Source organism: Micropterus salmoides, unplaced genomic scaffold (assembly GCF_014851395.1).
Source record: "Micropterus salmoides isolate LMB-PRFRI ecotype aquatic unplaced genomic scaffold, ASM1485139v1 Ms_hic_scaffold_20, whole genome shotgun sequence".
In the NCBI taxonomy this organism is placed as follows: Eukaryota; Metazoa; Chordata; class Actinopteri; order Centrarchiformes; family Centrarchidae; genus Micropterus; species Micropterus salmoides.
The window spans coordinates 1068208-1081810 of NW_024041151.1; the positions used below are offsets into that span (position 1 = coordinate 1068208).

At 46.8% G+C, this 13603-nt stretch overlaps 1 protein-coding gene across 1 annotated transcript in view; it reads left to right on the forward strand.

Moving 5' to 3' along the window:
- LOC119914930 (hydroperoxide isomerase ALOXE3-like) overlaps positions 1 to 2417 on the forward strand; it is a 3911-nt gene extending 1494 nt beyond the window's left edge. Inside the window, exons 3-6 of the mRNA XM_038734475.1 lie at positions 244 to 420; positions 610 to 710; positions 797 to 967; positions 1970 to 2417. Of these exons, the coding sequence (XP_038590403.1) occupies positions 244 to 420; positions 610 to 710; positions 797 to 967; positions 1970 to 2149 (629 nt within the window). The 3' untranslated portion in view covers positions 2150 to 2417. The remainder of the gene's footprint in view (positions 1 to 243; positions 421 to 609; positions 711 to 796; positions 968 to 1969) is intronic.
- Positions 2418 to 13603: the final 11186 nt, after the last annotated feature.

Genomic DNA, 13603 nt, shown 5'->3' on the forward strand with positions numbered 1-13603 from the left:
CTGGTGGGAGTTCAATCTCGAAACCTTTCGGCACGTTTCCTTGAAACATTGTGCAACGTTCAACAAGGAGCTTCGAGGTCACAGGTGTTAACCAATCAGCTGCGATAAGTTTGTAAACACCACAGTGTTAAAAAGGCGGGAAAGTGCAGACACAACTCGCCCCTGATGGCGGTGGCGGCTGTTATTTTTAAACTATGATGATGAAGCTGATTAACTAAAAACAATAATCAAAAATAAAAGCAGGATTACTGGGTTGGTGTTGGCAGAAAAACAAAGTAACCTCTCTGACTGACTGCAGGTACGTAGGGGGCGTGGTCAGCTACTATTACCGCAGCGACGATGATGTCATCAGAGATTCAGAGCTGCAGAGCTGGATCAATGAGGTCATCGTGTTTGGGCGCCTCGGAGACGAGAACAAAGGTATTTACTGCAGTACTCCTGTTGTACAGTATTTAAACTGCAGTACTGTGGAGTTTTTACTGCAGTATTCCTGTTGTACAGTATTTAAACTGCGTACTGTGGAGTTTTTACTGCAGTATTCCTGTTGTACAGTATTTAAACGCTGGAGTTGAACAGTTAGTACCAGTAACCTCAAAATCTGTCTCTCAGGTTTCCCAAAATCCTTCACTTCAGCGACGGACCTGACATACTTTGTTACCATGGTGATCTTCAACGCGTCGGCACAGCACGCGGCCGTTAATGACGCTCAGGTGACATCAGACTCTGTGGGTCTTTAAAGGTCCTGTACCTCACTGGCCGGTGGTTAAATCCTGGATCTGAATGTCTCCCCGTGCAGCTGGACTATTTCGGCTGGATGCCCAACGCCCCGGTGGGTCTGCTGCGCCCTCCTCCGGCCTGCAGGGGGCGCTGCAGCGAGCGGAGCCTGCTGGACAGCTTTCCTGACGTGGACGCCACCGTGCACGGCCTCGCCACCGTTTACCTGCTCAGCAAGAAACCTGCAGACTTCGTATGAACACGCAGACCACAAACACAACACGCACACTTCATGTTAACATCCTGTCCCACACGCTGCCCCAGCTAGCCGAGCTAGCGGCTCAGTGGATGCTAAAGTCAGAGAGTCCGATTTATCCGCTGAATGTCGTTAATGCCGGAGAAGGTTTGTGGTTAAAGCAGGAGCTTTTACAGGAGGCTCCGGGTTAAAGGTGTTCAAACTGTTGTTTGCTTTCCCAGATAATTCTCTGGAGAATGTGCCTTTAATGCTGGAATTACTCGGGAGCTGAAATATGCTGAAAGTTAGGAACCGATAATCAGAATCTAAACGCACGGGTCTCATCCAATCCACAGTTCGTGGAAGTTTGGTTCCAACCCTGGTCACGCGTAGTTGTAGTAGGCGTGTCCTCCTCCTGCCGTCTGGCTGTGAAGTGATTCCTTCCTAAAACACTTGAACACAACTTTTGGGCTTGTGAGTTGTAAAGCTATTAAACGTCTCCTCGTGACCTCTGCCACAGGTCACGGCCTGACGTCACGACCTCTGTTACAGGTCACGGCCTCTGTTACAGGTCACGGCCTCTGTTACAGGTCACGGCCTGAGGTCACGGCCTCTGTTACAGGTCACGGCCTGAGGTCACGGCCTGAGGTCACGGCCTCTGTTACAGGTCGTGACCTCTGCCACAGGTCACGGCCTGAGGTCACGGCCTCTGTTACAGGTCGTGACCTCTGCCACAGGTCACAGCCTGAGGTCACAACCTCTGTTACAGGTCGTGTCCTCTGTTACAGGTCGTGTCCTCTGTTACAGGTTGTGTCCTCTGTTACAGGTCACGGCCTGAGGTCACGGCCTCTGTTACAGGTCGTGCCCTCTTGTACAGGTCGTGACCTCTGTTACAGTTCACGGCCTCTGTTACAGGTCGTGACCTCTGTTAAAGGTCACGGCCTGAGGTCAGAGTTCTTCTTCTCTTATAAACTCAGGTAGAGTGCCTGTCGGATTGATAAGCTCTTAATGTTCCTGAAGGTTCCTCTGGGCGGCTCGAAGCAGCAGCTCTTCACCGAGAGCGTTCCCATGGAGATGGCGGCCTGTTTCCGTAGCGACCTGAAACGTCTCAGCTGTGACATCGCGGCGAGGAACGTCGGCCTGAAGCTGCCATATGTCTACCTGGACCCCGCCGCCGTGGAGGACAGCGTGACGCGCTGATGCTACGGCTAGCACTGTCTGCATTACCTGAATATGTTAGCTTAGCATGACCTTAATGAGTTAGCTTAGCAGTACATGAATTAGTTAGCGTCACCCGAGTGTGTTAGCGTAGCATCACCTGAATGAGTTAGCTTAAGATGATGTGAATGAATTAGCTTAGCATCACCTAAATGAGTTAGCTTAGGATGATGTGATTGAATTAGCTTAGCATTACCTAAATGAGTAAGCTTAGGATGATGTGAATGAATTAGCTTAGCATCACCTAAATGAGTTAGCTTAGGATGATGTGATTGAATTAGCTTAGCATTACCTAAATTAGTTAGCATAGCATCATATAAATGTGTTAGCTTAGCATCACCTGAATGAGTTAGCATGGAATCATGTGGATATGTTAGCTTAGCATCACCTGAATGAGTTAGCATGGCATCATGTGAATGTGTTAGCTAGCATGACCTTAATGAGTTAGCATGGCATCATGTGAATATGTTAGCTAGCATGACCTTAATGAGTTAGCATGGCATCATGTGAATGTGTTAGCTTAGCATCATCTGGCTGAGTTATTTATTTTTCATTTGAATAAACAGTTTATAAAATGTATTAGTCAAGTGTTCTCAGTTTGATTTTCTCCAAATACTTTAGGATTTTCTGAAGTATAAAAGTACTCATTTAGAAAGGCTCCTATAATAACTGAATCTTTAAGATTCATCAAACACACCATATTTTATAGAAGTACATTAATACATGATCACGTGTTGTGGTTAAAGTGTAAATCATTACAGTTACATCCTCTTCTTTCTAACTCAGAGAGCTCTGACCAATCAAAGTTACCTCACACATTTAAATCTAGTCTTTTAAAACAAATCAAAGCCTTGCTGTTACAATTAAACACAATGTTGTTGTCACTGAAAACTAATGTCAGAGTGTCTCTGGTAATATTTTTGTACCGGTTTATCCTTCAGTTCATTGACCAGATGTTACATGTCAGTAAATGCCTGCAGGTCAGTGGTGGTCTACATGTCAGTGGTGGTCTGCAGGTCAGTGGTGGTCTGCAGGTCAGTGGTGGTCTACATGTCAGTGGTGGTCTACAGGTCAGTAGATGCCTGCAGGTCAGTGGTGGTCTGCAGGTCAGTGGTGGTCTACATGTCAGTGGTGGTCTGCAGGTCAGTGGTGGTCTACATGTCAGTGGTGGTCTGCAGGTCAGTGGTGGTCTGCATGTCAGTAGATGCCTGCAGGTCAGTGGTGGTCTACATGTCAGTGGTGGTCTACAGGTCAGTGGTGGTCTACATGTCAGTAGATGCCTGCAGGTCAGTGGTGGTCTACATGTCAGTAGATGCCTGCAGGTCAGTGGTGGTCTACATGTCAGTGGTGGTCTGCAGGTCAGTGGTGGTCTACATGTCAGTGGTGGTCTGCAGGTCAGTGGTGGTCTGCAGGTCAGTGGTGGTCTACATGTCAGTAGATGCCTGCAGGTCAGTGGTGGTCTACATGTCAGTGGTGGTCTGCAGGTCAGTGGTGGTCTACATGTCAGTGGTGGTCTGCAGGTCAGTGGTGGTCTGCAGGTCAGTGGTGGTCTACATGTCAGTGGTGGTCTGCAGGTCAGTGGTGGTCTACATGTCAGTGGTGGTCTGCAGGTCAGTGGTGGTCTACAGGTCAGTGGTGGTCTACATGTCAGTAGATGCCTGCAGGTCAGTGGTGGTCTACATGTCAGTGGTGGTCTACAGGTCAGTGGTGGTCTACATGTCAGTAGATGCCTGCAGGTCAGTGGTGGTCTACATGTCAGTGGTGGTCTGCAGGTCAGTGGTGGTCTGCAGGTCAGTGGTGGTCTACATGTCAGTAGATGCCTGCAGGTCAGTAGTGGTCTACATGTCAGTGGTGGTCTGCAGGTCAGTGGTGGTCTGCAGGTCAGTGGTGGTCTGCAGGTCAGTGGTGGTCTACAGGTCAGTGGTGGTCTACATGTCAGTAGATGCCTGCAGGTCAGTGGTGGTCTACATGTCAGTGGTGGTCTGCAGGTCAGTGGTGGTCTGCAGGTCAGTGGTGGTCTACAGGTCAGTGGTGGTCTGCAGGTCAGTGGTGGTCTGCAGGTCAGTGGTGGTCTACATGTCAGTGGTGGTCTGCAGGTCAGTGGTGGTCTGCAGGTCAGTGGTGGTCTACATGTCAGTGGTGGTCTGCAGGTCAGTGGTGGTCTGCAGGTCAGTGGTGGTCTACATGTCAGTGGTGGTCTGCAGGTCAGTGGTGGTCTGCAGGTCAGTGGTGGTCTACATGTCAGTGGTGGTCTACATGTCAGTGGTGGTCTGCAGGTCAGTGGTGGTCTGCAGGTCAGTGGTGGTCTACATGTCAGTGGTGGTCTGCAGGTCAGTGGTGGTCTGCAGGTCAGTGGTGGTCTACATGTCAGTGGTGGTCTGCAGGTCAGTGGTGGTCTGCAGGTCAGTGGTGGTCTGCAGGTCAGTGGTGGTCTACATGTATGTATTTGCTGTATTGTCACCCACTTAACTTTCTGCATTTATTGGCTGAAATAAATTAATCAGCAGCTTGAATGTTTGTTTGCAGCCAAACTACAGAGCAAAATCACACTCTGACTGAACTAACTTCTATTAGTGTCATTAAATAGCATTCTTTGCACCTGCAAATTATCTAAGAGAGAGGAATTAGATATGGTGTTGCTTTATCAGAAGAACTCTGTCTGGACTGAGTAAATTCCCCCACGCAGCTAACATTACAATAACTGTAGAGAGAAAATGGAAGAAGAGAACATGTCTGTCTCACCTGGTAACATCTAAGTGTAGCTCTGCGAGCGCAGTTGACACACACCCTGGGGGCTAAACCCCCCGTCCTTCTGTCTTAGTGACGTCCCTGAAACAGCAGCAGGCTCTCCCAGCTTCCTCAGCCGGTTGGTTTGGAGAACTCAGGGCCCAGAATCGTTGCTCGGGTCTGGATAGGACTTGCAGTGGCTGCTGTGGGAAGTGAAAGCAATGTCACTTTCACATGTGGGAAAATAAATTGTCTGACTTCAGCACAACATGCTGTGAGTTGTGCAGTCAGAGTTTACAGCAGCAGCGCTCTGTGAGTGGCTGCTCTGGCCTCCTGAAACCTTTAAGACAGTATTTCATTTATTCACGTGCTGCTGGTTCAGTCCGTTAAAAGAAAGACTCTTAATCTCAGTGTCTGATAACGCAGGCTGTTGTTGTTCCTGTTCTGACCCTGAGCGGCTGTTAGGTCTAGCGTTTAATCTGACACATTTCTAAATTATCCTTACGCCCTGTAGGCAAAATCAAACCGCAGAAACAGTTAAAAGCATTAAAGTCTGTTCTTCATAACGAGTATGACTGAAATCTGTTGCTTCTGTAAAGGTGTGAGCTGCGCTCTGTTGGTCGGCCTTCCTCCTGTTACTGTAAAGCTCACAGGGAATAAAACACATGTTCAGTACCTTTACGCCTTCTTGTAGTAGGTGTTGTTTTCATCATTCTGTCTGGTGAGAGAAAGCTGTTACTGGAAGGCTTCAGCAGAGCGTGTCATACAGGGTTGTACTTATTATATCACCCTCTGTTCTCACTGCCCCTATTCCATCATCCACATCCATCAAACTGTGCTCTGTGCAGAGTCTGGATTCAGCAGTCCCTGTGTGCGATAAAGGTCACCCAATCAGAGCTCTGATAACTGAAACAAGTGTTTGATAAATGCGTCGTCAGAATTCATCAACAGGATGGATCCAGACGTTAAACTGGGACTTGGAATGAAGCAGAAATGTGTCCGTCAGACGAGTTCAGGGGTTTTTCTTGCATTGATACAATAACATTTGTTTTGACTCAGAGTATGAGGTTAAACAAAAAAACTACGCTGAGAAAACTAGAAGGCTGTAGTTAGATCAGCTTTATGAACTTTAATGTGCGAGTTGAACAAAGTCGATCTTCTGACTTCAACTCCTTTTCTCTGAGCGTCTCTCTGCTCCAGGATGTTTCTACCTGAGGAGCAGTGTGCTGGTCTCATCCAATCCCAGACAGTTCTGCGTCTGTCAGACGGCCTGCAGGGCTTACTGCCCCATCTGCAGAGCAGTAACACAGGGTAACGTACAGGTAGATTTTGTTAAAATACTTCTGTCGCTAAATATTAGGATGTTATTCTGGGCCTGTCAGAGAACACAGATCTGATTCTGAACCTGCTGCTGAAACCCAGGAGCTGTTAAAGTCCAGGAGTTTCTAACTGAATTAAAGTGAATTCATTTCTCATGGAGGTGAAAAGGAGCCAGAGTCACATTTAAAGAGGTCACTTCCCCAAACAGAGACACACAGAGGAGCGAAGACTGAACCAGGACTCTGCAGATATTAAATGAGTTGATCTACAGGAGGAACTGATCTGAGAGCTGCTGCACGGACTTGGTTCTGTTAGAGGTTAAATTGTCACGTGTCATCTGAATTTCTTTGACATAAATTTCCTCCATTAATTTGTGAAGAAACAAAATCACCAGAATGCAGGAAAGTAAGTGTTTCTTGCTCAATTGTTTCAGGGGGAGGCCCCCAGACCCCCCAGCTGATATTATTATTATCAGTCCTGCCTCGTGCGCTCCGTCTCAGGGCGGGAGGGAGGGAGACCGGAGGAGCAGCCTCCAGACTGACCAATGAAACAGCGTCCTCAGTCTCTGCGCTTCCAGCCGCTTTTCTTTCTTCGGAGACGATGGCCTGGGTTTGGATCACTCTGATGACTCTAGCCCGGCTCAGCACGGCCCAGGAGCCGCAGCGGGACGCGGACGGAGGTCTGGCCGGCCTGAAGGCGCTGTTCTCGGACCCGCCGCTGGAGACCGAGAGCTGGGGAGGATTTGTCCCGGTGCCGGTCTGGAGGTTTCTGAAAGGTAAAGACCACCAGGTCCAGGTCTTTGAGAGGACTCAGCTGTAGCTTTTAATTGTAATGAACATGAACCCCCCCCCCCCAAACACTAAAGTAAACCGGGAAACTGATCATGCTAATTATTATAATTATGAGGTTTTCCATAGTTTTTATTAAAGCAACCAAAGCGCTGATCACTCCACATAAAGAGCGTCCTTCAACTCTTCAAACAGAAAATGTTCTGGTCTTTTCCAGGAATGAGTGAAATTGGCCTCATGTTACCAAGAGAAAGATGATCTACAGACTTTAACATTTAGGTTTTAGAACAATAAAGTTGTTTTTCCCAATAATGTAAAGCTGTGTTTTAACATCACACGGAGATTCTGATCCGTTTTGTAAAGTTTCATGAGGTTTTCTTTATTAAATGTTTGATGTTGCGCTCCAGTCTCTCTGGAACTGAAACGATTCATTAGATGATAAATGATATAAAACAAAAGGCTTCAGACTCAGAAACCTTCAGTCACCATAGAAACGTTTTGCTTCCTGTCACATGATGTTCTGGTGTTTCAGGGTCGGAGCTCGCCGGCGGTCTGGAGGCGGGAGACTTCGGCTGGCCTCAGTATCTGTGCGGCGACGCGTCGCTGTCTGTTCGCTTCTCGCTCACCCGACACTCTGATCTGCGTCTGGAAGGTGAGTTTGATTCGTCCACCAGCTGCAGCTGGAGATCCCTCACTTCTGTCCTTGTCTTTAACATCGTCCCGTTACTCTGAGATGTAGGAACGATAACAACAGAGCAGCCAGACGATCAGACGAGGTGGAAACAAACCAGCCAGAGGTTAAAGCTGCATGTGTTGGGGGGGCGATGGAACAGTGGAGAAGATACATGCCTTTGGTGTTAGAGACCCGGCTTCAATTCCCCACTGTGACGCGTCCAACAACGTGTCCAAAGAATAAACACAGACCAAGAACCGCACCAGATTTTATTTGCATGGACCAATAAGGAGCTGGGACTGTCGTCGCAAACAGTACCAGTGTAGGCTGTGAGTGTTATTTGCACACCAAATCAAAAAGGTGCAGTGGTTAGCGCTGTCGCCTCGCAGCAAGAAGGTCGTGGGTTCAAACCCCGGTTGCCCTGGCCTCTCTGTGTGGAGATTAAATGTTCTCCGCGTGGGTTCTCTCCGGGTTCTCCGGCTTCCTCCCACCGTCCAAAGACATGCAGGCTAGGTTGATTGGTGACCCTAAATTGTCCTTAGGTGTGAGTGGACTGGGGACCTGTCCAGGGTCGACCCCGCCTTGCATGACTTATGAGAGCCGAACGCGAGCGTCTGCGTCGTCGTTTCCTCTGTTTTTGTCCGTCTGCACTAAAACGCTACCCGGAGTCAAACTTCTCCTTTTTAAGTCTTTGGCCGTTTTAGTCTGGACGGGAGGTGACATCGTAGTGTGGCTGGGGCCCTGACCCCTCGTTGCTCCAGAGGCGTGCTGTGAGTCGCTGTGGTTAAAAGCGTCAGCTAAATGAAAATGTTGGATTTTAGTTTCAAACCTTCAGAGAGCGACATGATGAGCAGGAGGTGAAGTTCTGAGGCAGGAGTGTTGAGCTGAAGTTGGCATGAATGACCTGAGGTTGTCGCCTTCGTTCAGGGAGCTTATCTGGTCGAGCATTTCTCATGAGGTTAATCTGAGATGAAACTAAATCATTCCAATCGTCAGGCTGTGTAGTGATGTCTGCTTTGAGGTGAGCTGCAGCTCAAACAGCCTGGATTTGATTGGCTGAGTGATGTCACGGTAGAAGTTGAGCCAGTTTAACTTTTTTGTGGGACAGGAAGTTTATTTTTTATATCGCAATACTGAGCAATGTTCTGGCAGATGTTCCTCATATCGTGCAGGCCTACTGGATGATGTCGTAAATCACAACACTATGTAACCGGCTGTCCCCGAGAACGCACTGCACGGTCGTGACTCGAAGCGGCAACCTCGGGTACGGGAGGCGGACACGCTGACGAGGAGGCTGAAACCCACGGGCACAAACTGTGATTGTGTTTCCATCACGCCTACAAACACAATCACAGTTTGTGGAAAACCGGGACCTTAAACACAATCAGTAAACTCTGTCATTAATTTGATCAGTCTCTTCAGCAGGAACTTCTTCTTCTTGCTGATTAAACGAGGGTATTTATTTAGATAATAACCAAAGACAACAGATGGACATCTTATTGGCCATGTTGATTGCACTGGCAGAGACGAGACGCTGCAGCTGATTTCTGGCCATGTGTGCAGGCTGAGGCCGCCCTGCAGCGTGGAGGGGCGGTCCTAGGCGACTCCGGTAGAGCAGCGGGTCACGGAACGGGTCCGGGTGTCAGTTTCAGGGCCAACGGCAAACGTCCTGGCCAAGACGTTGTAGGCACAGTTACCTGGGCGTTCTACGGATCTTCTGCTTTAACCTTTGTTGCATCAGGTTACGCTGAAAACCATCAGTTTGTCTGACATGAAGCCATCGCGATCTTTCCCAGGATCCTCAGTAGTGACTCTAATTCACTTTGTATACACGGACATTTACATACACTCCAAACATCACTATTGTCAAACAAATCCTTTATTCACACAGAAGGGACTCAGCCAAACAGAGTTAAACAGTGTTCTGCTTTACTGAACGCAGTACAATAGCTACAATAATATCCAGACTCACCATGGTGATGTTTCAGAGACTTCTGTCCATTGGTCAGTAGGTGGCAGCGTGATCACATGGTACGCGAGAGGTTAATTCATGCTCATTTCATGTCCTACTAGCATAAAAATGATGCTCACCACACATCAGCTAGATCAGTTTCCCTTAGGTATGATTAGACCGCCAGAGCTCTTTGTGCCAAGCAGTGAGTCAGGACCTCTGTTTAACGTCTCATCGAAGCTCGGCATCTCCTACAGCGCCGCTACAGAGCTGCGCAGCGCCGCATGAAGTCAAAGGCACCTAGTATTATGAGCAGAGCGAAGCCCCCTCCTGGCCCACCAACACCTCCTCCAGCAGTAACTCAGTGTTTCCAGTTCCAGCCAAGCCCCGGCCTGCTTACTCATTCAGCAGAAGCAGGGTACATGTTGGAACGGCCGCCCAAACGAGCCACGTGAGTTCACCACAGAACGTCTTCCTGAAGAATTACCGTCTGTCGAGAACAGCCCGAAGCTTCCCCCCAGAACCTGTTGTTCCTCCTCCTCGGGTGGCTGCAGGGGTTAACACAGTCTCAAACTACTGACCAACCACCGCCCTTTACCCAGACCTTATATCGCTCACTGTGTTACTGCTGGACTGGGGTTTTTGTTGAACACTGCTCTCAGAAGGATCATCCAGGATTTTGTACTAGGGCTGGACGATTAATTGAAAAATAATCAAAACCGAAATTCAGGACCTCCAACCGACGTACTTTGACCGTGTCTGTTGTTTCGGCGTGTGTTCATAACGGTGTTGGTGTGCTTTGAATCAAGAAAATATCGCTCCTTTAATAGTCGAGCATATTTCCAGTACAATCCTTGTCCGATGTTCAATCGATGGTGATTTGCATTTCATATCGTCCAGCGTTCGTCTGAGGAAAACTCATGACGTCCAACACAGCAGTGTTTATTGACTCCGGCCGGTGAGACTGGCAACAGAACACGGATATGGTGTAACACCAAAACCAATCCGAAGGGTACTTCCTGTCGGGGGATAGATTTGTCCTTCTTAGACCTACAGAGATTCACAAAGTAAGATTATTGTTCAGCCCTCTATGCATCAGTCTGTGTGTATGGAACAAAATAAAGATAATGTCGACCTTGGCTTGCCCAGGAGACCAGACAGCTGCGTCAGTCAGTCGTCCAACAGAGACAGAGTCTCTCCTCTCTGTCGCCTGCTGCCCTCCTGTTCCTGCACAACATCCACTGCTACAACTATAACTAGTCCTGTTATTATTACCCACCCTGAGCCACGGGGCTGCTCGAGGCATCAATGGGGAAAGAAGTAAGAGTCAACAAAAAAGTGCAATCAAGACAGAGATGTTCACAAGTCTCTGAGTCCAAGTCAAGTCTCAAGTCTCCCGTGGTTATAATGAATGTTGTATCAGCTGCTGCGTTCAATCCAGGCTGCTTATAAAACTGCAGAGCTGTAAGGGATTCTGTATCTGTGACCTGTTTTTCACTTACAGAGCACAACCATGTAATGTGCAATGCAATTAATGACAGCTTATTAACTAAAGTAAGTCAACACCCCCAGACTGTCAAACCAGTGTAACGTTATGACCAAATAAAACTGTAACATCACATGATCAACAATAAACCTGTAACCTGTTTGCAGCCAGCGTTAGTAATTACCGTGATGGCAGCCAGTAAATGATCAAGTCCATTAACTGACCAACATCACCACGAGTTTGCCAAGTAAACAAACGCTCGTTCATCTTTTCATAACGAACAATAGTCGGTGTTAACCTGTAGGTCGTAACTAAAGCAAGAAGCAAGCTAGCGTTAGATGGCTGACTAACCTCAGGTTACTACCTATTTTGCACTCAGCGCTTCTTTGTTTGGGTCTTGTTGTGTGAAGTTTTAAAGCCAAAGGTTATGATGACCAGATGTGAGAGAGGACAACAAACACCGGCAGCAGCTGGTCTCAGCTTTTGTCCAAAGACACATGAACTACAGGTTTAAAGAGTTGTGTTGCGGCGCCCCCCAGCAGGGCTGCTTCTGTCTGAATAACCTGCTGATGCTGATGTCTCTTTTCAGATGGGAACCGGTTGCTGTCCCGGCTGGACGGATGCCATGGTTCTGTTCGTACCTTTGGGCCATGGCTGCTGCTGAAGCTCCCTTATACCAGCTGCCACTTGGCATTATGGGTAAAAACATGGCCTCCTGTGGGATGAAAATGGGTCCGGAAACAGTTCATTTCCTCCAGAGAACAGCAACTTCTTATAGAAGTTCTTGAGTTTCTATAGAGAGAAATAAGTAACTGTAACAAACGAGAAATTGCAGAACTTAAAATAAGTGAGACCTGTCAGTTTAAGCTTTTACACATAAAAAATATATGATATGATGATCGGGATCCAAGCAAGTCGCAAAAAATGCAACTTTTGACATTTTCAGAGGAGACGACCAGATGGAAGGCGATGAAAGATTTGGACTTGAAGCTTTTTTTGAGATAATTGCTGAAACTCAAACTTGATTTTTACATCCCACTGTACATTTATTCATTTAGCTGACACTTTTATCCAAAGCAACTTAGAATTGCTACATATGCCTCTGGAGCAATGAGGGGTTAAGTGTCTTGCTCAGGGACACAATGGTGGATGGGTCACTGTGGGGGATTGAACCCGGGTCTCTCCCACCAAAGAAATAGTCTTATCCATTGCGCCATCACCACCACCACCTGTACCTAACTACTGGATGAAATGTTCAACCCACCTGCCAAATTTTGTGTTTCCAAGTTTTAATGTTAATGAACAGACACGTTTTAGCAGAGAAAAATAAGAAGGAAGTGTCAATCCAAGTAGAATAGAAAAACTGACCCACTATGATCTGAACACCCCCATTGTTGCTAAATTGGACTTGGCCACCTGGAAATTTGAACACTGGACCATCATTTCCCAGAGTAGGTGACTTACTGACTTTAAAGCATATTTTGTTAAAAAAAAAAAACATTCAGTGAACATGCAATGCAATTAAACTATAAAAGACACAAATGTGCATTACCAAAAAAGTAACTTAAAAAACAACAAGCTACTGATTATAAAATGACTCGAAGACGTGCAGCACCAGTCAGTGACTTTAACAACTTTTGATGCAGTTTCTTTTTGGCCAAGTTTTCCGTTCTCTCCCTGTGAACATGACAAAGAGGAGGAAAGACTAAATCAGGCCTACATGTGTTGTCTCAGCAGGGATGGTGTTAAAGGAGAAAAGATGATCTACAGGAGAAACAGATCTGAAAGAAAGAGATTCTGTTATTTATTTATTTTGAAATGTCACCTGCCACCTGAATCTTGTTTCCTTTTACATAAATGAAAACATTTCCACCATAAATTGGTGAGAATGAGCAAAAGGCTATTTTACATCTGCTGTCCCTGGACAGATCGTAAAAAAAATAAAAGGATTAAAATAGAACATACAGGTTAATACAAGAATAAAATTACCATGACTGTATAAAAAATTTACTAAACCAACATATAAACAAGAACAATTGGTCAACATCAACACCAACGCCCACATACACACAGGCCAAACTGTCAGTCCATATAACAAACATTGTATGACAGCAACAGCACACATTTTTGGACATGCACAAAAAAAACAATATAGCTGGGACAATGATGAACAACAGGTTTATCCTATCTAAACACAAATGAGCCAGACAACCTCATAGGCACAGCACAAGAAGCACAAACAGGCAGGACAGAGAAGACAAGGTAGCAGCAAGATTTAGTGTCGAAATGTAACGTTGGCAGTCCTGACTACCTGTTTGCCACTTCTTTAAGTTGCATTTAAAAGGAGCGTACGTTTTCAAATTCCTCATGTGAATTGGGATGTGGTTCCAACAGCCCTCACTGAAAAAGCTGTTTGACCGAGTCCACTTTTCTTCAACGGGGCAATGCAGTCTGCTCTTGCTGCACTCGTAGATCTGTAAGCATCTGGTGC